This window comes from Hemitrygon akajei, chromosome 12, assembly GCF_048418815.1.
Source record: "Hemitrygon akajei chromosome 12, sHemAka1.3, whole genome shotgun sequence".
Lineage (NCBI taxonomy): Eukaryota > Metazoa > Chordata > Chondrichthyes > Myliobatiformes > Dasyatidae > Hemitrygon > Hemitrygon akajei.
In genome coordinates, this window is record NC_133135.1 from 64,407,446 (window position 1) to 64,431,096 (window position 23,651).

Here is a 23,651-nt window from a genome sequence, read left to right on the forward strand (position 1 = left end):
GAGGGGGGGTGTTGAGCATAAAGTTTCTCTTTATGCTGATGATCTATTACTTTTTCTTTCAAATCCGTCCACATCCTTACCTCCAATGTTTTCACTTCTTGATCAATTTAGCCAGTTTTCTGGCTATAAACTTAATTTACATAAGAGTGAACTTTTCCCAATTAATAAATTAGCACAAGTATTAGCATTTCGTGACCTCCCCTTTAAAGTAGTTCATAATCAATTTACTTACCTTGGGATTACAGTTACAAGGAAGTTTAAAGATCTTTTTCGTGAAAATTTTGCCAATCTTTTATATACTACAAAACAGAGTCTGTCACAATGGTCACCTCTATCTATGTCCTTGGTAGGTCGTATTAATGTTGTTAAAATGTATGTTCTCCCTAAATTTTTATATTTATTTCAATCTATCCCAATTTTTATTCCTAAAACCTTTTTTGATTCCTTAGACTCTATTATTTTGTCATATCTGTGGAAGAATAAGTGTTCTAGAATTAATAAAGTTTATCTTCAAAAATCTAAAAAAGAGGGTGGCATGGCCTTACCTAACTTTCATTTATACTACTGGGCAGCTAACATACGTTGCACTACCTTTTGGTCTTTTTTTCATAGCCAATCCGAGTGTCCTAATTGGGTGGCAATGGAGTTGAATTCCACTGAAGATTTATCTATTTCTGCACTTCTTGGCTCTGCACTCCCTAGTAGTTTTTCTAGACTAATTGTTAATCCTCTTGTCAGACACACTTTGCGAATATGGGCCCAGTTTAGGAAATGTTATGGTTTTTATGGTTTTTCCCTTTCTAGTCCTATCTTACATAATCATCTTTTTTTACCTACTATGTATGACTCAACATTCTATGATTGGTATAGGAAGGGCATTAGACATTTTGAAGATCTTTTTATCGATAATCGCTTCGCATCCTTTCAACAGCTCTCTGCTAAGTTCAATCTGCCTAATGCCCATTTTTTTAGATATCGCCAAATTAGACACTTTATCAATTCTTTAATTCCTAACTTCCCTGAAATGCCTGAGAAAAATGTTATGGATTTCTTTCTTTCTATTAATCCACTGGGTAAAGGTTTAATATCATTTATTCGTGATAAATTAGCATCCTTATGGCGTGCCCCTGTGGATAAAATTAGAATGGCTTGGGACCATGATTTAAATATCTCTTTACCTGATGAGATTTGGGACTCGATTCTCAAATCGGTTAATTCAACCTCTCTTTGTGCTCGCCATTGCCTTTTACAGTTTAAGATTGTTCATAGATCCCATATGTCCAAATCTAAATTATCTCGATTTTACCCTAATATTAGTCCTCTTTGTGATAAATGCAAAAGGGGCGAGGCTTCTCTTATTCACATGTATTGGTCCTGTCCTAGCTTAGAGAAATTTTGGAAAGATGTTTTTATAACTTTATCCTGTATTCTGAATCACCACTTAGAACCTAACCCTTTAATTGCTCTGTTTGGTTTTTTTGGGTGAGACAGATATACGTTTGAGTTCGACTAAGTGTCGAATATTATCTTTTGCTTCTCTCCTGGCTAGACGTCTAATCCTCCTTAGATGGAGAGATGTTGCCCCGCCCACGCATGCTCAATGGCTTAATGATATTATGTCCTGTTTAGACCTTGAAAAAATCCATTATTCAATTCTTAATTCGGATATAAAGTTTCATAAGGTCTGGGGACCTTTTATTGAGTACTTTCATAACTTTCCTCTTAATTAAGTTTTTTTTTCAGTCCCTTACTTTCAGCTCTTCTTCTTTTTGGTAGTAGGCATTATTATCTTCTGTTTTCAAGTGTATTTACAGTTTTGGGGGTTTGAATGTCCTGATTTATATTCTCTACATTTTGTCGTGGTTGGTCTGGAGTTTTTTTTTTGTTGTGGGGCTTGGGGAGGATACTAACTTTACATGACTTCAATTTGGGTGCTTTCTCAATTATACTTTTTGTATTATATTATTATTGTATGTTTATTTTGCACTGTATTAATTTTCTATTTTGGTTTGGGTTTTTTTTATTTATAGTGTTGTAGAAAATGCATTAAAAAAATCAATAAAAAAAATTTTGATTAGGGCACATGGATAACAGAGCGACTATCTACCATCGCCAGGTACTACTACAATACGGAGATCGCCCAAAAACAAACCTTCACAAAGATCTGCTGGTTAAATTACGTGACCTCGGCTTGCTGAGGGGAATGGGCCTACAATCCTTGGACTCGCCTGATGCTGGTAGCCGGAGATGGAGACGTCGTAAGCGATGTGCGAGGAAGTGGAAGTGAGCCAAACGAGCAGGGGTCCATGCCAGGCAAAAAGCAAACCCTAGCCAGCCGGCCCTCCCGTCCATTCTACTCTCCAATGTCTGCTCCCTGGACAATAAATTGGACTACATCCGACTCCAACGAAATACTCGGAGGGAGTACAGAGTCTGCTGTGCGTATGTTTTCACAGAGACATGGCTCACCGATGGAATTTCTGACGCCGCTGTTCAGCTGGACAGGCTCACCTTGTTTCATGCGGACAGGGCCACAGTTCTCTCCGGTAAGACCCGCGGTGGTGGTTTGTGTGTTTACATCAACATGGAATGGTGTAAGAACTCTGTGCTGGTTTCCAGACACTGCTCATTGCAAGTGGAGTTTGTGGCTGTTAGATGCAGACCATTTTATTTACCACGGGAATTCACCACTGTCCTTGTAGTCGGTGTGTACATTCCCCCCAGCGCTAATGCTAAAGAGGCGCTCTGTGAACTGTACGGGGCTATTAATGAACTGCACGGGGCTATTAGTGAACTGCAGAATGCACACCCTGATGGACTGTTGATTGTTGCCGATGATTTTAACCACGCGGACCTTAAGTCAGTGCTCCCCAAATTCCATCAGTATGTGGACTTTGCAACGAGGGGGGAGAACACGTTGGACCTGGTTTACACAAACATCCCCGACGCGTACCGGGCAGAGCCCCACCCCCACCTTGGTTACTCAGACCACATCTCTGTTATGCTAATCCCAGCATACAGACCGCTCGGCAGGCGCTTCAGACCAGTTCAGAAGCAGGTGAAAACCTGGCCAGCAGGAGCCATCTCTGCTCTTCAAGACTGCTTTGAGAACACTGACTGGCACATGTTCAGGGAGGCTGCAACCGATGGCAACTCTACCAGCTTAGAGGAGTACACAGAATCAGTGACCAGCTACATCAGCAAGTGCATCGGCAAGGTCACTGTATCCAAGACCATCAGTATACGTGCCAACCAGAAGCCATGGATGACCGCAGAGGTGCGTGCGCTGCTGAGGTCCCGTGACTCCGCCTTCAGAGCAGGCGACAAGGCAGCTCTAACAACAGCGAGGGCCAAACTGTCCCGAGCCATCAGAGGGGCAAAGCGTGCACATGCCCAGCTAATCCACAGTCACTTCCAGGACAGCGGTGACACACGGCGCATGTGGAAGGGCATCCAGGACATCACCAATTACAGGACAACATCACTTGACTGTGCGGGTGATGCCTCCCTCCCAGATGCGCTGAATAAATTTTACGACCGTTTTGAGGCAGAAAATAACGTGGCGGCAAGAAAGTCCACCCCTCCTACAAATGACCAGGTGCTGTGTCTCTCCGTGGCCGACGCGAGAAGAACCCTGTGCAGGGTCAACCCACGGAAGGCTGCTGGACCAGACAACATCCCTGGTAGAGCGCTCAGAGGATGTGCAGACCAGCTAGCAGATGTTCTCACTGACATCTTCAACATCTCCCTGAGCAGCACCACCATTCCAACGTGCTTCAAGGCTGCCACCATCGTCCCTGTGCCGAAGAAGTCTTCAGTGTCCTGCCTAAATGACTACAGTCCTGCTGTACTCACATCCATCATCATGAAGTGGCTTGTCATGAGGCATATCAAGACCCTGCACCCTCCTCACTGGACCCCCTGCAGTCTGTGTACCATCCCAACCGCTCAACAGATGACGCCATTGTCATCACCATCCACCTGGCCCTAACCCACCTGGACAAAAAAGGCACGTACGTTAGAATGCTCTTCATAGACTTCAGCTCAGCATTCAACGCAATCATCCCTCAGAAACTGATTGGAAAGCTGACCCTACTGGGCCTGAACACCTCCCTCTGCAACTGGATCCTAGACTTCCTGACTGGGAGACCTCAGTCAGTCCGGATCGGGAGCAGCATCTCCAACACCATCACACTGAGCACAGGGGCTCTCCAGGGTTGCGTGCTCAGTCCACTGCTGTTCACTCTGCTGACCCACGACTGTGCTGCAACACACAGCTCGAACCATATCATCAAGTTCGCCGATAGCAAGACCGTGGTGGGTCTCATCAGCAAGAACGATGAGTCAGCTTACAGAGAGGAGGTGCAGTGGCTAACAGACTGGTGCAGAGCCAACAATCTGTCTCTGAATGTGAACAAAAGAGATGGTTGTTGACTTCAGGAGGGTACAGAGCGACCACTCCCCGCTGAACATCGACGGCTCCTCAGTAGAGATCATTAAGAGCGCCAAATTTCTTGGTGTTCATCTGGCGGGGAATCTCACCTGGTCCCGCAACACCAGCTTCATAGCAAAGAAAGCCCAGTAGCATCTCTACTTTCTACGAAGGCTGAGGAAAGTCCATCTTCCACCCCCCATCCTCATCACATTCTACAGGGGTTGTATTGAGAGCATCCTGAGCAGTTGCATCACTGCCTGGTTCGGAAATTGCACCATCTCGGATTGCAAGACCCTGCAGCGAATAGTGAGGCCAGCTGAGAAGATCATCAGGGTCTCTCTTCCCGCCATTATGGACATTTACACTACACACTGCATCCGCAAAGCAAACAGCATTATGAAGGACCCCACGCACCCCTCATACAATCTCTTCTCCCTCCTGCCACCTGGGAAAAGGCTCCGAAGCATTTGGGCTCTCACGACAAGACTATGTAACAGCTTCTTCCCCCAAGCTATCAGACTCCTCAATACCCAGAGCCTGGACTGACACCTTACTGCCCTATTGTCTTGTTTATTATTTATTGTAATGCCTGCACTGTTTTTGTGCACTTTATGCAGTCCTGGGTAGGTCTGTAGTATAGTGTAGTTTTTTTCTGTGTTGTTTTTTTTTACATAGTTCAGTCTAGTTTTTGTACTGTGTCCTGTAACACCATGATCCTGAAAAAACGTTGTCTCATTTTTTACTGTGTACTGTACCAGCAGTTATGGTCGAAATGACAATAAAAGTGACTTGGCTTGACAAAGGTGATTTATACAGACTGTGGCAGACATTAACTTCACAAGAAATAGGTTTCATTTTAAATAAACTATTTTATTACTCTTCCATTCAAAATGGTCTTTATTTTTCCTATTTTATATTACATCTGCGATTTTTTGCCCTATGTTTAATATATCAATTTCTGTAAAGTCTTTATGCACTCTTCACAATGTGCTTTCCACACTACTTTAGCAACATTTGCAAATGTGGTTACAAAACTTCTGTTTCCCTGCTCAAGTCATTCCTGTAATCTATTAAAAAAAAACCTATGACTCCACCAATAATCTCTGTGGTAGCCCACTGCTTATAGGCTGCCAACCTGAAACAGGCCCCCATTTGCTGAAGAATATGCTGCACGTCATTGAGAGTTCTTTGAGCTAACTATGGAAGCAATTCTGTGGTGTAAATGCCCACTTAACAACCTACCTGGTCATTATCTTGCTTATTCCAAAAGGCCTCATTGGTGGCAAATTAGACCCCTTCTCTCAGGTAAACTAAGCATCATTCACCTGTCTGATGGCTTGCTGTGACTACTGGGAAACCTGAAACCCCTGGAAGGATTACTTGGCAATGAAGTGGAGGTCAGCGGGAGACACAAGTGGAGCATGCTCACAGGGTGCAGAGAAATCTGTGTAAAATATCAAGCACTAACAGGAAATGGTGAGCCTCCTTGGATAGCATTGTTCAAGGGAGGGAACCCACACTCCACCTATACAGCCAAAACAACGATGCAGCTGTTTAGAAGCTGGACTTTTTCACAGAACCAATGCACGCGGGTTATAAAGAGCATGAACCTCTTACAGCTGTACACCACAATCTGGCAGCATGAACATCACCTCAGTGCCATTGGGAGCTGGAGAGCCCAGCTAGAAAATGGATAGTTCTGATGTTCAGAAATGAATGTCAGCATCCACAACGTTAACCCAAATTACAATCAAACACTCTCCAGTGCTTCCAGTATTCAAAGTTGAGCTTCTGCAGATAAAAAGCCTTTCAGAAGTTATTTAAGAATGCAGATGAGAGCCTGCAGCATTTCTTGCTGGTAAACACAAAGTACACTGCAGGTGCTGTGGTCAAATCAAGACGTACAAACAAGCTGGATGAACTCAGCAGGTCAGACAGCATCCATTGCTGATTTCAATGAAATGAGCTCATTTCAATGGATGCTGCCCGACCTGCTGAGTTCATCCAGCTTGTTTGTACGTCTTGATTTCTTGCTGAGTTAGGCCAACTTAATGCAGAATTTTCATGAACTCAGAAAACCTGTGCACTTCACATTAAACTCAGTGACATGTTGAATTTGCCAACACGCCTCTTGCGTAAGTTAAGTAGATGAACTTGTTTCTCTCAAGATAAATGTGGAGTTTAGTGGGTTAGTGTTGGATTTTTAAAACACACCATCTCTCACAGCAGACTTAATATTCCTTTTAGCACTCCCCTCCCCACAAAAATCATTCAGGCAAGGGGGTGAATTTTGAACAAGAATGCAACTAATTTCAGTTCAATCTCAAGGTAGATACAACATTCTTAAAACATTCAGTATTTGTTGTCTTGGTTTATGAGCTGCTTAACTGTTAAAACAACACAGGTTTGTTTCTCACTGTTGCCAATTAAATATCTGAACATTTGCTCATTATCAAATATTAATTAATTCCCTGTTATGATTGTATTTATTTTTCTATCTGCATTTATTTTGCCAGAAAAAAATATGGTGTTAATCAACAGAGTATTAAGCTTTTTAACATGATAAACAGTATGCTTGCATTACAGGGCATTTTGCTAAAGTATGTTCTGTACCTCAGATTAACATTTTTACCACATTAACCAGAATGACATTCTTTGTCCCTAAAAGTAAACCACAAATATTGAGAGCAATGCTTTCTTTGGATTTGTTCAAGACTTTCTTCGATTAAAGATTTTATCAACATCTGTTCCTGAAGATTCTTGCAATTTTTCCATTACCGTTTCAGGTTTTATGAAGGAGTCTTCGTGTGTCAATAAGTACTCAATGTACATGCAATGGAGCTTATTAGAAACATCTGGACAATAATTCAAAGCATTCCCCAGGGTGAAGGATAGTTAATGTGTACTGACGATGAAATGCAATAAGTGAAAGGGAAAAGAAAATGCAAGAACAAGATTCCTTTGTATATACAAAGAGAATCATGGATCATAGGTACCACGAGTCCAACATATAGCAAAGTTCTTTGAATGGAGAAAGGGGAAAGCTCTGCAATCTGCATTAACCAACATACAAACTGCACCTCCCATATTTAACTTCTGACACTAGGCAGTTAGCAGGCAAATAGCATCTGCTGCCCAGCACCAAGAACCTGTATGAACAGGATGGGCCAACTTTGCCCCTTTAACCCACAGATTTTCAGAATGGGGAGGACACTGCTAAAAATCAAGTATAGGCATAATATAGATAATGGATGGGAGAAAATAGTGAGGCAGGTGGCACTGGAAAGGTCAACTGTGTTTAAAGTAAACAAGTCATCTCATTCAGAAAATACATGTCCATGGTGGCTGAGAGAGGTGGAAGAGATTGCAGAATGGATTGCCATTATCGTCAAGATATTTGGGAAGTGCTGGAAGAGAACTGGAAAGTAGCCAAAATAATATCTTCATTTACAACACCTATAGATTGGTAGATTTAACCTTGGCAGTGCAGAAGCTGTTAGAAAGAGGGGAAAAAATTAGACAAAAATTAAAAGGAAAATGGAAAAGTTCAAATTACTAAAGAGAGCCAGGGATGATTTGTTAAGGGTATTTCATGTTTAACCACCCTGATTGATTTTCCTTTTAGTAATGAAGATAAAGGAATTGCAATAGACATTGCTTTTATGGATTTTCAGAAAGCATTTCATCAAGTGCCATGACAGGCAGTTTAGTCATGGAATAATACCATCACTAGCAGCTTGAATATAAAATGACAAATTTATGGTAAAAAATCATTTTTTCAGATTGGTGGAGACACGGCTTCGTTTACACATACACTAATAAACAAATTAATTCACATTTATCTAAAGATACAAAACACACTTGTATGCTCGAAGCTTTGGAAACTAATGATAGTTCACTTTAGAATAATACCACATGGAATTGCTCATTGTATCACATATCAGATCATTGTCATTTAGCTAGGTGGCAGTGAAGGGAGACAACTATCAGAGGTTCAAGAATAAACAGTGATACAAGGACGTGAAATGGCTGACTCAAGAAAATTTGTTTACAATCTTGGTTCCCTACTGCTGGTTTCTAGGGCTTTTGCAATCCAGGGTTCTTCGGAAGTCAAGAATGGCCATAAAACTTGTAGCTTACGGCCATTTTATCAAGTGTTACAAGAATGAAGAATAAACAAACAAAAACAAAAAAATAAGTCATGGTCGACTCATACTCAGACTGGAGATAAACAAAAAATTCCAGTGATAACAATTAACCTATAAAATAACCAGATTCAAGTGATGTGACACAGAGAAATGAAGAAGCTTCTAGAAAAATGTAGGTATAACTGGATTGATTACTGGAAAATATAATGAACGATTATGTATATAGGTTATTATATAAAAACACAAGCATAGGAATGTTAAATAAGAAAAATATGAGAAAAATAACAACTCTACATCCTAATCCAATACTACATACTGCACATGGGTAGATCTGGAGAATAATGGGTTTATCCTCAGTAACTATCACATTGAGCAGAACAAAATTTGGGCTGGATACCTATAACTAACACTGTGTAACGTAAAGATTCCACTGCTGTCAAGCTGACTTTATAATGATGACTGGCTCCAAAAGCTACCTGTTCTGATAAGATCCAAAGCAAAGGCAAAGCAAATTACAAAAGAATCCAAATCTGCTTGCTGTAGAAGAAAAACCAAGACAATAAGACACAGCAGAACTAGGCCATTCAGCCCATCGAATCTACTCCACTATTTCATTATAGCTAACCCATTTCCCAATCAACCCCATTCTCCTGCTTTCTCCCCATAACCTTTCACTCCCTGACTAGTCAAGAACCTATCAACTCCCTTAAATGCGCCCAGTGACCTGGTCTCCACAGACCAGGCAATGAATTCCACAGGTTGACCACCATCTGGCTAAAGAAATTCCTCCTCATCTTTGTTCTTAAACATCCCTCAATTTGGAGGCTGTGCCCTCTGGTCCTAGACTCCCCCAAAAGGAAATATATTCTTCATATCCACCCTATCAAAGACATGGGTTCCCAACCTGGGGTCCATAGACCCCTTACATTATGGTATTGGTCCATGGCATAAAAAAAGGTTGAGAATCCCTGATCTAGGCCTTTCAACATCCGGTAGGTTTGAATGAGATATCCCTTCGTTCTTCTAAATGCCAGCAAGTACAGGCCCAATGCCTTCAATCGCTGCTCTCATGATAACCATTTCATTCCCAGAATCATTCTCGCAAACCTCCTCTGAGCCCTCTCCAATGCCAGCACATCCTTTCCTGGGTAAGGGGCCCAAAACTGTTCATAATGCTCCAAGTGAGGCCTCACCAGTGCTTTATAAAGCCTCAGCATTACGTCCTTGCTTTTATATTCTGGTCCTCTTGAAATTAATGCTAACGTTGCAGTTGCCTTTTTCACCACCAATTCAATCTACAAATTAACCTTTAGGGAATCCAGCACAAGGAATCCCAAATCCATTTGCACCTCAGATTTTTTGAATTTCCTCCCCATTTAGAAAATAGTCTCATGCTTATATTCCTTCTACCAGAGTGCACGACCATACACTTCCCGGTACTGTGTTCCATCTGCTTTCTCTTTGCTCATTCACCCAATCTGTTCAAGTCCTTCTGCAGCCTCTCTGCTTTCTCAAACCTACCAGCCCCTCCACTCATCTATGTCGGCAAACCTGGCTCAATTCCACCACCCAATCATTGACATACAACACAAAAAGCAACAGTCCCAACACAGACCCCTGCTGAACACCAGTAGTTACCAGCAGCCAATCCAAAAAGGATTCCTATATTCCCACTCTTTGCCTCCTACCAATCTGCCAATGCTTTATTCATGCTAGTATCTTTCCTGTAATACCCTGGGTTCTTATCATGTTTAGCAGCCTCCTGTGTGGCACCTTGCCAAAGGTCTTCTGAAAATCAAAGTACACCACATCCACTGATCGATTCTCCTTTGTCTATCATGCTTGCTCTTTCTTCAAAGAACTCTAAAAGATTTGTCAGGCAAGATTTTCTCTTAAGGAAACCATGCTGACTTTGTCCTATTTTGTCACGTGCCTCCAAGTACCCTGAAACAACATCTTTAACAATTGACTCCAACATCTTCCCAACCACAGAGATCAGGCTAAATGGCTTATGGTGTCCTTTCTTTTGCCTCCCTCCCCTGAAAAGTAGAGCAACATTTGCAATTTTACAATCCTCCAGAACTACTGCAGGGTCTAGTGATTCTTAAAAGATCATTACTAATGCCTTCACAATCTCTTCACTGTCTCTTTTAGAACCTTGGGATATAGTACATCAAGTCCAGATGACCTTATCTTCAGATCTTTTAGTCTTCCTAGCACCTTCTCCCCAGTAACTTCTGGCATACTGCTAGTGGCCCCCACAGTGAACACAGATACAATGTCCTCCCTTATGGTTTTATTAGTTGCCTTCTGTTGGTTTTAAAAAATTTCCCAATCCTCTAACTTCCCACCAATTTTTGCTCTATTATATGCCCTCTCTTTTGCTTTTATGTTGGCTTTGACTTCTCTTGCCAGCTACAGTTGCATCATCCTGCCTTCAGAATACTTCCTCTTTGTCGGAATGTACGTTTTCTGTGCTTTCCAAATTGTTCCAAACAAGTGAAGAAAGATTTGGGATATCAGGAAAATGTTGTCATTGATGTTCCAATTAACCTCAATTTTAAACAGTGCAGTGAGTGAAAACAGGACTTCTAATCTTTCATTTTCTGAAAAATGGGCACCACTCACAAGCCCAGTATTAATTGCACATTACTAATTACCCCTGAGAACGCATCATGAACTTAAAATAGACACAAGTTGACTGCACTTAATGAATTGATTCTGAGAAAATATCATTTCAGAAAAGGTCCTTTATTGACCAAAGTGAACTTGCCAGCTTATTTCTAACTTTACCTCGTTCACTTGTTTCTTGTCAAGATGGAAGACCTGGCCAGAACTTGTGGAGGCAATCTCTTCATAGACCTTATAGCCAACATGGCTTCGATCATCACAGTCCCCAGTGAGCACAAATACAACCTAAAACAGAGAACAGTGAACTTAATTTAAATCATGACTTGTTTTGCATTAATTCCAAATTTCTTCCAGGCAATTTAGTATGACAACTGAAAGAGTTAATTGAATAGGTCAGTGTTATGATTCTTTATATTTAACATCCTTCAGTGTCCTATTTTAGAACAGGATATTAAAATGAAATGAGACAGTAATTTTCAAAATACTTTCAACGCCTGAAAATTTGCCACAATTACAATGTCACAAAATCTCAGACAAAAGAAAATTTCAACTCACAATATTCTTCCTTTAGTACCCATTCTAGAAAGTAGTGACTCAACCCTGAGTGTATGATTTGAAAAATCTAGATCTCGGTAAACTCCAGGTCGTTGCATTGGTATGTGAGCTCAGACAATGAGTGCCTACATACACATTTTAATGGTGTAGCCTTCAGTTATTCAGCAGGGCATTTGGACATTGGTAGTTGAAAGTTCTCAGATAGCAAATTGAAAATGAAGCATTTGCCTTTCTCTACATTATCCATGAGCTTACCGCGACAAAGATACATCACTTGTCCTTACTGATATTACACAAAGTATTGCAAAGTATGGCAATTTGGAGGACAACACAGTAACTTTAAATGATATTTTCTAATTCAAAAACAATCAGTCTGAGAAGTTAAATACTTAGTGACCTGCTGAGTATTTCCAACACTCAGATTTCATTACTCATTTACAGCGTCAACTCTATCTTGCACTTGTACACTTACTTTAATTATGTTTTCATATGAAATTGCTTATATTGCATTTGAACTGCAATATTACTTCCTCAAAAAGTACATGATCATTCACTTAACATGGGTTAAAACTGAGCACCAATGTAGCAGGCATTTATCATTGCCTCAAATGATTCCAGGAACAGTATCTCTATTCTGCAAAATTGTTGAGAGGTTTGCTCACCCACAAATGGATAGCTTTGTGGTTTCTATGTTTAGATTTCCAACCAAGAGGGTAACTGAAATTTATTACATGGAAGGAAAATATTCACACATCATATGCACAGCTCCACAGAAGAGTTATTCTGGTACATTTTATTTCCCATCTCTAGGTTTCTGGCATTGAAAATTACCACACTTCAAATATACATTTATTATTATAAAGCACCTATCTTTTACTTTCTTTCAGGCAGTGAGTTTCACACTTTTCTCTCTGGTCACAGAAACTCTCATTCATACCTTGACCATCTATCCCTTATATTAAACCCATAAAATTCATAAAAGCCAAGATCCTGCTTATCCAATCTAAACCCCAGATTTTATACACTTTTCACTAAATCTCCCCTCCGTCTCATCATCTTTTCCAAGTGTGCTCAAGCCAAGTTTCCCAACCAGCCCAACTCTTCACTGGCAATATTTCTTCATCTCTTGCACATTACCTTTCAAATTCTGTGTTGATCAAAACCTATAGACCATACCTGTGCATTGTCTAATCAATGTCTCTTACTGCTATAGCATAACCATCCTGCTTGTGTTCAATGCCTCTGCTTTCCTATTTGCTTCCAGAAGATGTAGGCATATAATCCAAGTCCCTCAGACCCTCCAGATCTCTTGTTCTCCTTCCAATCTTTGTGGCATCCCTTCCCCTGCTCCTAGTCCCAAACATATAATCCTGCATTTCTGTTAACTGTATCTCATTAGACACCACCAGACCAGCTTATTGCTTTCTTCTCAATCACTTTCCTACAGTTAAGCCAAAGTCCTTTAGCTACCACAGATTGCAAAGGGACCTCATACTAAGTCCTGCAGAAGGCACACAGACTGCTCACCAGGTAGATGGTGTCTTGCTGTCGCCAAATCAGTTTTATATCCACCTGCCTTGTGGTGGTTTAGCAAAATCCTTGAAAGAATTTTCTTTCAAACATTTACTTTATCCTTGAGCAACCCATTAAGTCATAAACCTCTCAAGGTGATGTTACAATGTCAGCAATCCTTTAGCTTTTGACCACTGTGCTTGCAGTCAGACACTGCGATTAGATGCAGTCGGTTAGCCAACCAAATTACCTACTTGACAATATAGAATTTTTGTTTAAGTTAGCACTGGAACTTGATTTGTTCAAGGAGTTTCAGATAATTCTATAGATCAGGGCATAACACTTGTGCAGACCATTTTCAAATTAGTCCCAAATTAGGCTTGCAATTTATTTGGTTCGAACCTTAGATTCAATATAGTTTCTATTTCTTCTAATCTGAGAATCACCAAGAGTGGCAAAAAAATATAATTCCCTGATCTCTGGCAATACCCTTCCCACAAAGTTTATTCAATGAAACAGAAGATACAGCTCAATTACTTTAATCTACAGCAGTCTTGACTGTGGAACACAGTAAAAGATTTCTTGACAGACAGATTTGGAATCTGAAAACAATTCTGAATTTCAATGGTGAATGCTGTGACTGATATAACTCAGTGATATAGAGTCTGGATAGTCCATTCACCATTTCTGCTTCCTCAGAAGCAGTGAAAGCACAAAGTGAATAAGGCCAGCTCAGCTCTGCACTGCTCACTCAATTTAATGGATGCCATCCAGGATGAAGTTATTACGTTTCTTAGATAGAAGGCAGTCCAACCATAGATAAACCTCAAATTGGAGCAATAGAGGATTAAACACAGACGAAGATGTTTGTTATATTAAAAAAAAATTCTGCCCTGCTAGCCACATCAACAATAAATTAAATGAATTTTAGCAACTCAAATTAGCTTTCAGATTGGAAGATTTCATTTCAATAAACCACCTTTGAGTAGCACCAAAATAACTGCTGCTCACAATCTCCATCCCAAGGTTATAATAATGCTTTGTATGGGAACAAGACAGATTAACTCTGGTTCTGTTTGAGTCAGTTTGAGAAACAAGAAATTTATTTTGATCAAAAGTGGAATTTCTCTGTGTTTCACCGTGTTGAGGGAGCTTTGTTGTACATCTGACTTGTGCTAATACATTAAAAGCTAAAATTGGGTAGAGGAGTATTTAACTTCTAACACTTAAGCACAGCAATTCACCAATCCCTTCAACCATGCTTGCTTCACTTTAAGTATAACAAACTCTTCCCATTTCAAAAAGAATGGATTTCTGAGAAGCATTACCCAAGTTAAATTACAATGACTCATTACCTCTACACATTTTAAATTGATGGGCCAAACTGATGTATGGTTGTAAAGCTGATAGTAAAATTGGTACATGTGAGAATGAAAATCAATTATCAATGAAAAAGGCATACCTGGAAATGTGGATTAAGATTTTTATAACTTACTAGACAATGGGGTAACCCATTGGGGCACCCTTTGAGAGAAGGGTAGTGCAGTCTGATGTGACCAGAATGAACATTAAATTTTTCTGAATGCTATTGGTATCACTTTGCTTTGGAAATTGAAGAAGAAAACCTGAGTTTATTAAAGAAGAAGGACGCGTTGCAAGGCAAATATAGCTCCTCCTCGTTTAACGAAGGATACTTCTGATGGTAACATTTCTGGTTGATCTGCCACCCTTACGCCTCACATTGTCATTCTGGAGAAGTGCAGCCCTTTCATCCCCCGTCTCTTCATCTCTTCTGCAGTTTGTTTGTCTCTGATCCTGGAGACGTGCATTTCTCAGCTCCTTTGTCTCTTCCTCTCTTCTCCTTCTGTGCCTGTTTTTGTCATTCTGGAGACGTGCATGCCTCTCCTCCTCTGTCTCTACTTCTCTCATCTTTTTTGTCCTGACTCTTTGATCCTGGAGTCGTGCGGCCCTGGCCTCATCCAATTCTTGTTCTCTCTCTCTCCTTGCTGCTTCCTGATGATGTTTGGTGTCATCTCTTTGACCATAATGTCCCCCATTTCTTTCCACAGGTCATAATTAGGCTGACTATATCTTTTTTACCCTAATGCTGGATAGAAGATACGAAGCAGTAACACCAAAGCTTACAGGATGCTGATGATTCTTGATGATGTGGTTTGCGCTCCCCTAAATGGACGTGATATAGTCACCACTGTCCTTTGACTGCAGCAAAGGGTTTGATGGGTGTTTCAAAGTACGTCATTACAATTAGATTTAATTATCTCTTATTGATGGGTGGCAGTTAGATCTGTCCCCATCCTGCACATGTTGATGGTGATTAGCAGAATGTGACTGCTCGAAATAGAGCTGCCCTGCCCTCATGCTCAGGTTGGTGTCGCTGCTGTGAGCATCGTGAGTCGCTGCTGAGGCTGGCCGTGTGCACGTATCGTGGTTTCCATGGAAGGTGGGATCGGCTCTGTGAGCATCGTGAGTCGCTGCCGAGGCTGGCCGTGTGCACGTGTCGTGGTTTCCATGGAAGGTGGGATCGGCTCTGTGAGCATCGTGAGTCGCTGCTGAGGCTGGCCGTGTGCACGTATCGTGGTTTCCATGGAAGGTGGGATCGGCTCTGTGAGCATCGTGAGTCGCTGCCGAGGCTGGCCGTGTGCACGTGTCGTGGTTTCCATGGAAGGTGGGATCGGCTCTGTGAGCATCGTGAGTCGCTGCCGAGGCTGGCCGTGTGCACGTGTCGTGGTTTCCATGGAAGGTGGGATCGGCTCTGTGAGCATCGTGAGTCGCTGCTGAGGCTGGCCGTGTGCACGTATCGTGGTTTCCATGGAAGGTGGGATCGGCTCTGTGAGCATCGTGAGTCACTTCTGAGGCTGGCCATGCACACGCATCATGGTTTCCATCATGGCTGACATCGGCTCTCGGGTGAAAGCGGGGCTGTTGATTTTGGCAAGTGAGCAATTTTATACGAATATATAACCCTGAATTTGCCTGCATTCTGTAAGTTAGCACATTTTAAGTCGATTTAGCCAAAAATAGTGCCGCTGTAATGCACTGCTTGCACTAATTGGAAGTCACAAACAGACAGACAGAGCATGAGAGTTTTAGTAGTTTGTAGATCCAATGCAATCTTGTTTTTATTTCCACTACATGCTAAATCAGGTGTGTGGCCAATGGTATGCAATATAATAGCATGAAGTCCGTACATGGAATCATAGAACACTACAGCAGTGAGCCAGGCCATTTGGCCCATCTAGTCCATGCCAATCTGTCTACTCTCATCAACCTGCACTCAGACCATAGCCCACCATACCCCTCCCATCCATGCTCCTATCTAAGTTTCTATAAATCATTGAACTCAAATGCACATGCACCTCTTGCGCTGGCAGTTCGTTCCACACTCTCACCTCCCTCTGAGTGAAGTAGTTCCCCTCTGTTCCCCTTAAACAATTCTCCTTTCACCCTTAACCCATGACTTCTACTTCTAGTCTCACTCAATCTCAGTGGAAAAAGCCTTCTTGCAGCTATACCCCTCATAATTTTGTGCATGTCCATCAAATCCCCCCCCTCAATCTTCTATCTTTCAGGGAAGGAAGTCCTAACCTATTTAAACTTTCCCTGTAACTCATGTCCTCAAGTCCCAGCAACATCCTTGTACATTTACTCTGCATGTTCACACAATGAAAGTAAGGTAGCAGACGCAAAGCTAGGACACAAAAGCATTAGTAGGAGACCTAAATATTTTTTCTTTTAATTTTCTGTTCTTGTGCTGCCAGAACAGGTGTCATTCTTTACTGCACAGCCCTCACTATTCAGTGGTAATGGTGAATCTTGGATTTGAATTGCTTGTGGTGACAATGCCCCAACAGTTACAGTAAGCAGAGAATCCCAAACAGTGAGTCCAAGTCAGAAGCCTACTGTGAGAGAAAATGGTATCATCATTTTCTTCTCCTTGGTAAAAGTTGCAGGGATAAAAAGAACTGTTGAATTTAGTAAGGGGTGCAATGGCATATCCTACCAAACATTCTGCAGCTACAAATATTAGTTGTGAAAGCGGTGAATATTGAATCCATTGGTAGGAATATGCAAAAGTTTAAGGAACAGGACAGATTTTCAATGTTGCAGTTAAAATGATTATATCATCCAATCAGTGCTTGCAGGCAATGAAAACAAAATTAAGATTAGGAATGTCTGGCTAAAGAGGGACATGTCTAAGTAATGCTGAAATCAAATCTAACTTTATTGGGGCAGTACATGGGGTGCTGTGTGCAATTTTGATTTCAATGCTCCAGGCCAGATGCAGAATTGAAGAAAATTCAGAGAAGAGCAATAAAGTAGTTTCTGAACCAGATGACTGCCAAGAAAAACCTGCAATATACTATCTTTTGTCTTCTTAAAGGCATAAAATCATTTCAATTTGTCACTTAATAGCACATCTTGTGTATTATAATAGCTTCCTTTTATAAGCTACATATAATGCACTAGCAAAATCCAAGTCTCTTCACCAGAACACTGATAAAATAAATGATTCCAAAGCATACAAGGCAACATCAAGACAGATTACTATCAGCCAAGTCTAACAGGCAAGATTTTGAGAGGGGCAGACAAATTCTGGAGGGAATTCAAAAGGTTGCAATAGCTGAACGAACAGCCCACATTGGATTAGCAATCAATGTTGGAGATGCTCAGATTTTGCAGCAGCACAAATAACCAGAGAAATTAAAAACTAACAGAAGGGAACAATCACAGATGTATTTGAAAGCAAGGACAAGATTTTTAAATTCATGGCACTGCTTAATTAGGGGCTAAAATGCACAAATAACTTAGGTATCCATAAATAAGCTGAGGGAAGGGTTACGCGAGGCAATGTTACAAAAGTAGAAGTGTAGGACATGATTCAAAGCTTCACAAATTAACTCCCCAAGGGATGTGACATGTAGTAAAGTGAATATAGACACATTAGTTAAGCGGGGACTGGAAGGAGACTTGGCTGGCTAATTGTCATTCCAGGAGACAAGGTCCTGGGATATATTATTTTTACATGTCAAATTACCGATGCTTTGAGAAAAAAGCTAAAGCATTTAACAATGTACATTGTCATGGGGGAAGCAAAATGTGACCAAACTTTTAGATGAATATAGTTGACAAATAGGATTACATTGCCCGAACAATGGACAAGTAAAACATACTTAGCAAATGATTAACATTATCTTGAAAATTTAGTAGTAAATTTATTTTACTCTGAATATCATATACTAAGTTTAGCGTGAAATAGGGGAAATAATACAAAACATTATGTGAATCACTGAAATTTTCAACATTGCCAGTTTTCGTCTGAGGTTACAGTAACATCCTGTGAAAGTGAGTGCATTTAGGCATGGCTCACCTGAGATTGCTTCTGCTGGATAAGCTGTAAAACATCGTGAGCAAGCCTGTAGTCCTTTGACCGCGCATCCGTGAAGACGTAGATGAAAGACCCAGGAAGAGAAATTTCCAAAGCGATTTTGATTGCACTGATGCTCATTTCTGGACAGTCACCACCGCCCTGTTTTTGAATGATGAACAAAAACTTTGTCAACAGAATTCAACTTCATCTTTCAACAAGGATCAGTGGATCCCACTTAGAGCTAATTGTCACAACTTTAAAAGGCAAAAGAGAAAGGTTTTCGGCAAACTTCATCACAAATGAACTTAATACTGATAATGGTCCAAAGGAAAAACAAACATCTATTTTGCCCCAACAGGTCATCTCTTGATGGAGATCTACCTTTCTCTTTCCTTGCCTTTCAACAATTAACTGACTCCAAAATTATTCTTGAGGCTGCTTCCAGCATCCATCCAGATCAAGTGCTTTTGCAATTTGGAACGAACATTAATTTTGCTATCTTCTTTTGATTTATTTTAAAGGATATCAGATATTTATAAAAGTGTAACTAGTTGGGCTATAATGGTCATTTTTTTCTGTGACATGCATTGCTTTAGGGCCAGCATCAATCTATAAATTAACGTACAATTTGACTTTTGGGCTCAACAAAAGGGCACATCTGGAATTAAGACATGTGCATCAAAATGAATGGAATGCTGGCTGAAAATTGTTCTTTTCCCCATTAGCAAGCATTTGGCAAGAGCTAAATAAGAAACAAGCCCTCAAGCACCAACTGAAAATCATTCCAGTATCTCCCTTTAAAAAGAAGTAATGTTTCCTGCTGTTCCGAAATCATGAGGAATGTGACAGTTAGAAAGATTGTCCTCCTTAATCACAAGGACCTACACAAAAATGTAGCCTCGACTTTCACAGGAAAAGCTCAGAAGACTGGAGGCAGACGTAAAATCAAAGTTCTTAAATTACATGGATAAAAAGTGTTCACTTATAATTCAGGGGTTCCCAACCTGGGGTCCACGGACCCCTTGTTTAACAGTATTGGTCCATGGCATAAAAAAGGTTGGGAACCCCTGACTTATATCCTGGATTGAAAGAGAAGCCCATGTTATGGACAGCTAGCTTGCATTTGTGATCTGCACATCAGCCCTACGATAATTAGCTCCATTTTCCCTGCTGCTCCAACATACAAAGTTTAATACCTTAAGTTATAAAAATAATGAAAGCTTCTTAATGAAACAAATTTTTTTTCACTATTTTGAGCTGCATGATGCTAGCAATTGTTGTCTCTTGACTAACAGGCTGAGATCGGTTTTGTTACTGCAATACAATGAAGGACCAATTTGATCATCAGGGGAAGCCATTAATTCCTAACTTGTGTTGCCTAGGGGACGGACTAGGTAGCACATCAAACGGAGTATTCGAAAGCTCGAATGTTCATCTTCACAAGACATCAAATTCACACTTACGGACTGAGAGGTACCCACCAATTCTTAACTAAGATAGCCTGCCAGAATCACCCACTTATACTAACGTGAAAAGCTGGCAAAATCCAGATCAATGGCTTTAATTTTTTTTAAATGCTTTAATCCTGATGAAGGGTCTCGGCACAAATCATTGATCCTTTATTCCTTCCCATAAATGCTGCCTAGCTTGCTGAGTTCCCCCAGAGTGCTGCTCTCGTTTTGCAAATAACCCAGATTGTAGAAGTAAGAGTACAAAGGATTTGTAACTTAAACTATTTGCAACAAGGCTTCTTTTAGAAGGAAACGTGTTGTCATTTTTCCTAAGAAAACACCAATGCGGTCAAGTCTGCTTCATCTCTAGTTCCCTGCACACACATTTACCTTATTAGTCTTTACATTCCCCTTGTGATAATTAACTATTCCCGCTAATTATGTTTAAAACATCTTCCACTCAGGAGGGTCAGCCCGCATGAAGAACGCTGTGTTCAGCATTGTGTGCTGCTCATTCGGACAGACGTATCACTTCAGAAGGAAATACCAAACTAGAATAATTAAACTGATGCTGCTTAAAAGCTAATCTTATGAGAAAATACTGCATGAACAGCAATCCCTCCAGTTTAGATGTTTGGAGGTGGGGCAGGATTGATGATCTAATTGAGGTGCTTATAAATGAATAAAGCTATTCAATAAAGTTAGATAGAGCTCTTATAGATAGCGGGGTCAAGGGATATGGGGAGAGGGCAGGAACGGGGTACTGATTGTGTATGATCAGCCATGATCACAGTGAATGGCGGTGCTGGCTAGAAGGGCCGAATGGCCTACTCCTGCACCTACTGTCTATTGTAAAGAAAAGCCACTCTCTCCTTTAGAGGAAACTTAGATCAGGGTCTCAGAATTAGAATATAGCTATTTAGGAGTGGATTAGGAAGGATGGTTTTCTACCCACACACCAGAGATACTGGATCAAAGAAAATTTTGAAGACCAAGGCTATTCTTAATTATCAAGGAATGCAATTAAAAGCAGTAAATAGAGTTGATATCACGGATGTGCATTGTGCAATGGAATTGTCCACTCCTATTCAAATATTCTCCTTGCTTCTTACTGAAGGAACCAATGACTGTGCTCATATTTCTGCTTTTTACATTGAATGTGAATCTCCACCTGGCTCCAAGGGCATGGGGAGTTCTGACATCAGTTAAATTTATAAGCCTGTAAAAATCAAGGGGCAAGTTAGGAAAATGGAGAAACATCTAATAAGGGAAGTACAACAATTATAGAAGCACAATCTTTATCAACTCAGTGTTCTAAATTTGTTAGAAGTATGGCTGATTGATTCGCAGAGGATAGAAGAGGTGGCTTTCTAGATCAGTAAGTTGAGGATGCAATGATGGACAGATTATTTGAAACTAACAATGTACCACTCAATAATTTAGAGAATAGTGACCAGAGTATGAGAGAAGTCGACACAAAGTGACTTGAGTTCCACCGGCAAGGATGATGTCACATCCTTGTTATTTACAGCTTACAAGGGTCTGAAATACAAGGAGGCTCTGTTGGATTGAGAAACTATGTTAACTAGTATAACAGCAAGCAACCAATGTTCTGGGGACAACAAGGAAGATTTGTGCCCATAGTCTGGTCTTGTTTACATGTCAGCTGTGCTTCACTGCTGAATGGGGAGTATTCTAGGTTTAACCCTAGTCCAGGAACTTGTGCACAAAGTTTAAGCTGACATTCTGAAGTACTGCTGTATGAAATTTCATATGGGAACTAAACAGAGACCTTTGTTTATTCTCTGAGATGGACATATACAAGTCTACCAAAGCTAACTTTTTGGTGCTGGCGAGAAAGCTGCCAGGATTGTTGTAACAGAAGGCAGAAACACCATTTATATAACAAATACATTTACAGCCAATTAACCAGCTCTGAAGTGTAATCATTATGGTGAGGAAGAGCTGAAAGACTCTCCCTAGTGTCCAAGTTGATTTCTATCTCTCATTTTCAATGGCAGATGCTGATTCAGATAGCTTCAAAGCAAACAAGCAATGAGAGAAGAAAAATAATACCTTTGTTGCAAACTATAATAACTAAGGCACAAAGGTGCATATTTAAAATCATTCAGCTGTCGATAACAAGTTAAATAAAATATTAGATCAAAGGAAAAAGGATTGCAAATTGCAGAGAGTTGTGGACAAGCTCAGCATGTTTCATCTCACCTTGATGTAGTTGTGTTCTGAATAATCTGGTTAGAAGACAAGCAAGCAAAAGCTTTTCACTGTATCTTGGTACATGCGACAATAATACACCAATTACTTCCCTCCCACGTGACCACATTTGCACTTGCTTAAAACATGCTCCAGAACTTTTCCCAGCTCTGGTGGAAGGTCACCAACTGGAAAGGTCGGCTCTTCTCCTCTCTTCACTGGCATTTCCAGACTTCAGGAAAAACCTGCTTGAACACATTGCTCGGGGGTAACATCTTCCATCTGTTAACTGGGTCAGTGTTGCTAACACATTGGGTCTGACCCTGCCCCCGATGTGTACAAGTTCACTGCACAAAAGCCTGGATTATTCTTATGCCCTGTTTGCTTCAAACTGGCCCAGTTACAGGATACTCCATCAAATAACTAAACAGTGACCACAGACTTTATCTGCAGCCTTCCATATAAACATAGTACTTGAGGGAATTTACCTATAAAGTGGAAGGAGAGCAAACAACTTTTACTTATTTTTAATGATCTTATTTTTAATGTTAAAAGTACCCGGTATATGTAATGTCAACTCTCCCCACAATGATTTTCTGAATTATACATTTGTAGGAAAGACATAGTCAGCATATTGTTTGATTTAAAATGGATATCAATTCTAATCTTGCCAACATGCACAAGGAGGAAATGACCAAATTGAATGCCAACTGTGAATAAACACTGAATATTCCTGGAATTCAGCCAGGTACCAAACAAATCACGCATCTCCAAAATGATAATTTTTCCCCCCATTTTGATCCTTTTTTTTAAATAAAAGGTAACCTAAAACTTAAAGCTCATGCTATTTGTGATTGGGGGCATTGGTGGAGGAACATTCACTCAGAGCTCAAAGGAATACTTTAGAGATCACCAGTCACGGCCAAGTTATAGTAATTTTATCTTACCTGTACGTATAGTTCCCGGAGTTCATACTGAAACTTCTTTGGATCTGTAGTGATGGTGACTGGTCCAACCTCTGCAAGAAAAGAGATTAAAATTTAAACAAAATGGCAGGTAACTTCAGACCCACATCACATAAACAAGATTTTTCATTCACTAAATTGAATGATACCGCTGTTCAAAAGTTCAAAATAAATTTATTATCAGAGTTTGTGGAGGTCCAATCGAACCAGGAGTGGGAAGGGAAGCAACTCACAGGTCCATGAGTGAGATTTAACACAGAACATTCACAGGCTTGTGGCATTTTCCGGCAGCCCAATCAAATCACGATTCATTAGCAAGAGCAAATAAAAGGCAGGGACTAGTGAAGCAGC

At 40.6% G+C, this 23,651-nt stretch overlaps 1 protein-coding gene across 1 annotated transcript in view; it reads right to left on the reverse strand.

Annotated features, from left to right (window-relative positions):
* Positions 1–23,651, reverse strand: part of hmcn1 (hemicentin 1) — a 489,515-nt gene that overhangs the window by 391,311 nt on the left and 74,553 nt on the right. Inside the window, exons 2-4 of the mRNA XM_073063293.1 lie at positions 23,283–23,353; positions 18,671–18,829; positions 11,377–11,499 (exon numbers count right to left, since the gene is read on the reverse strand). Of these exons, the coding sequence (XP_072919394.1) occupies positions 11,377–11,499; positions 18,671–18,829; positions 23,283–23,353 (353 nt within the window). The remainder of the gene's footprint in view (positions 1–11,376; positions 11,500–18,670; positions 18,830–23,282; positions 23,354–23,651) is intronic.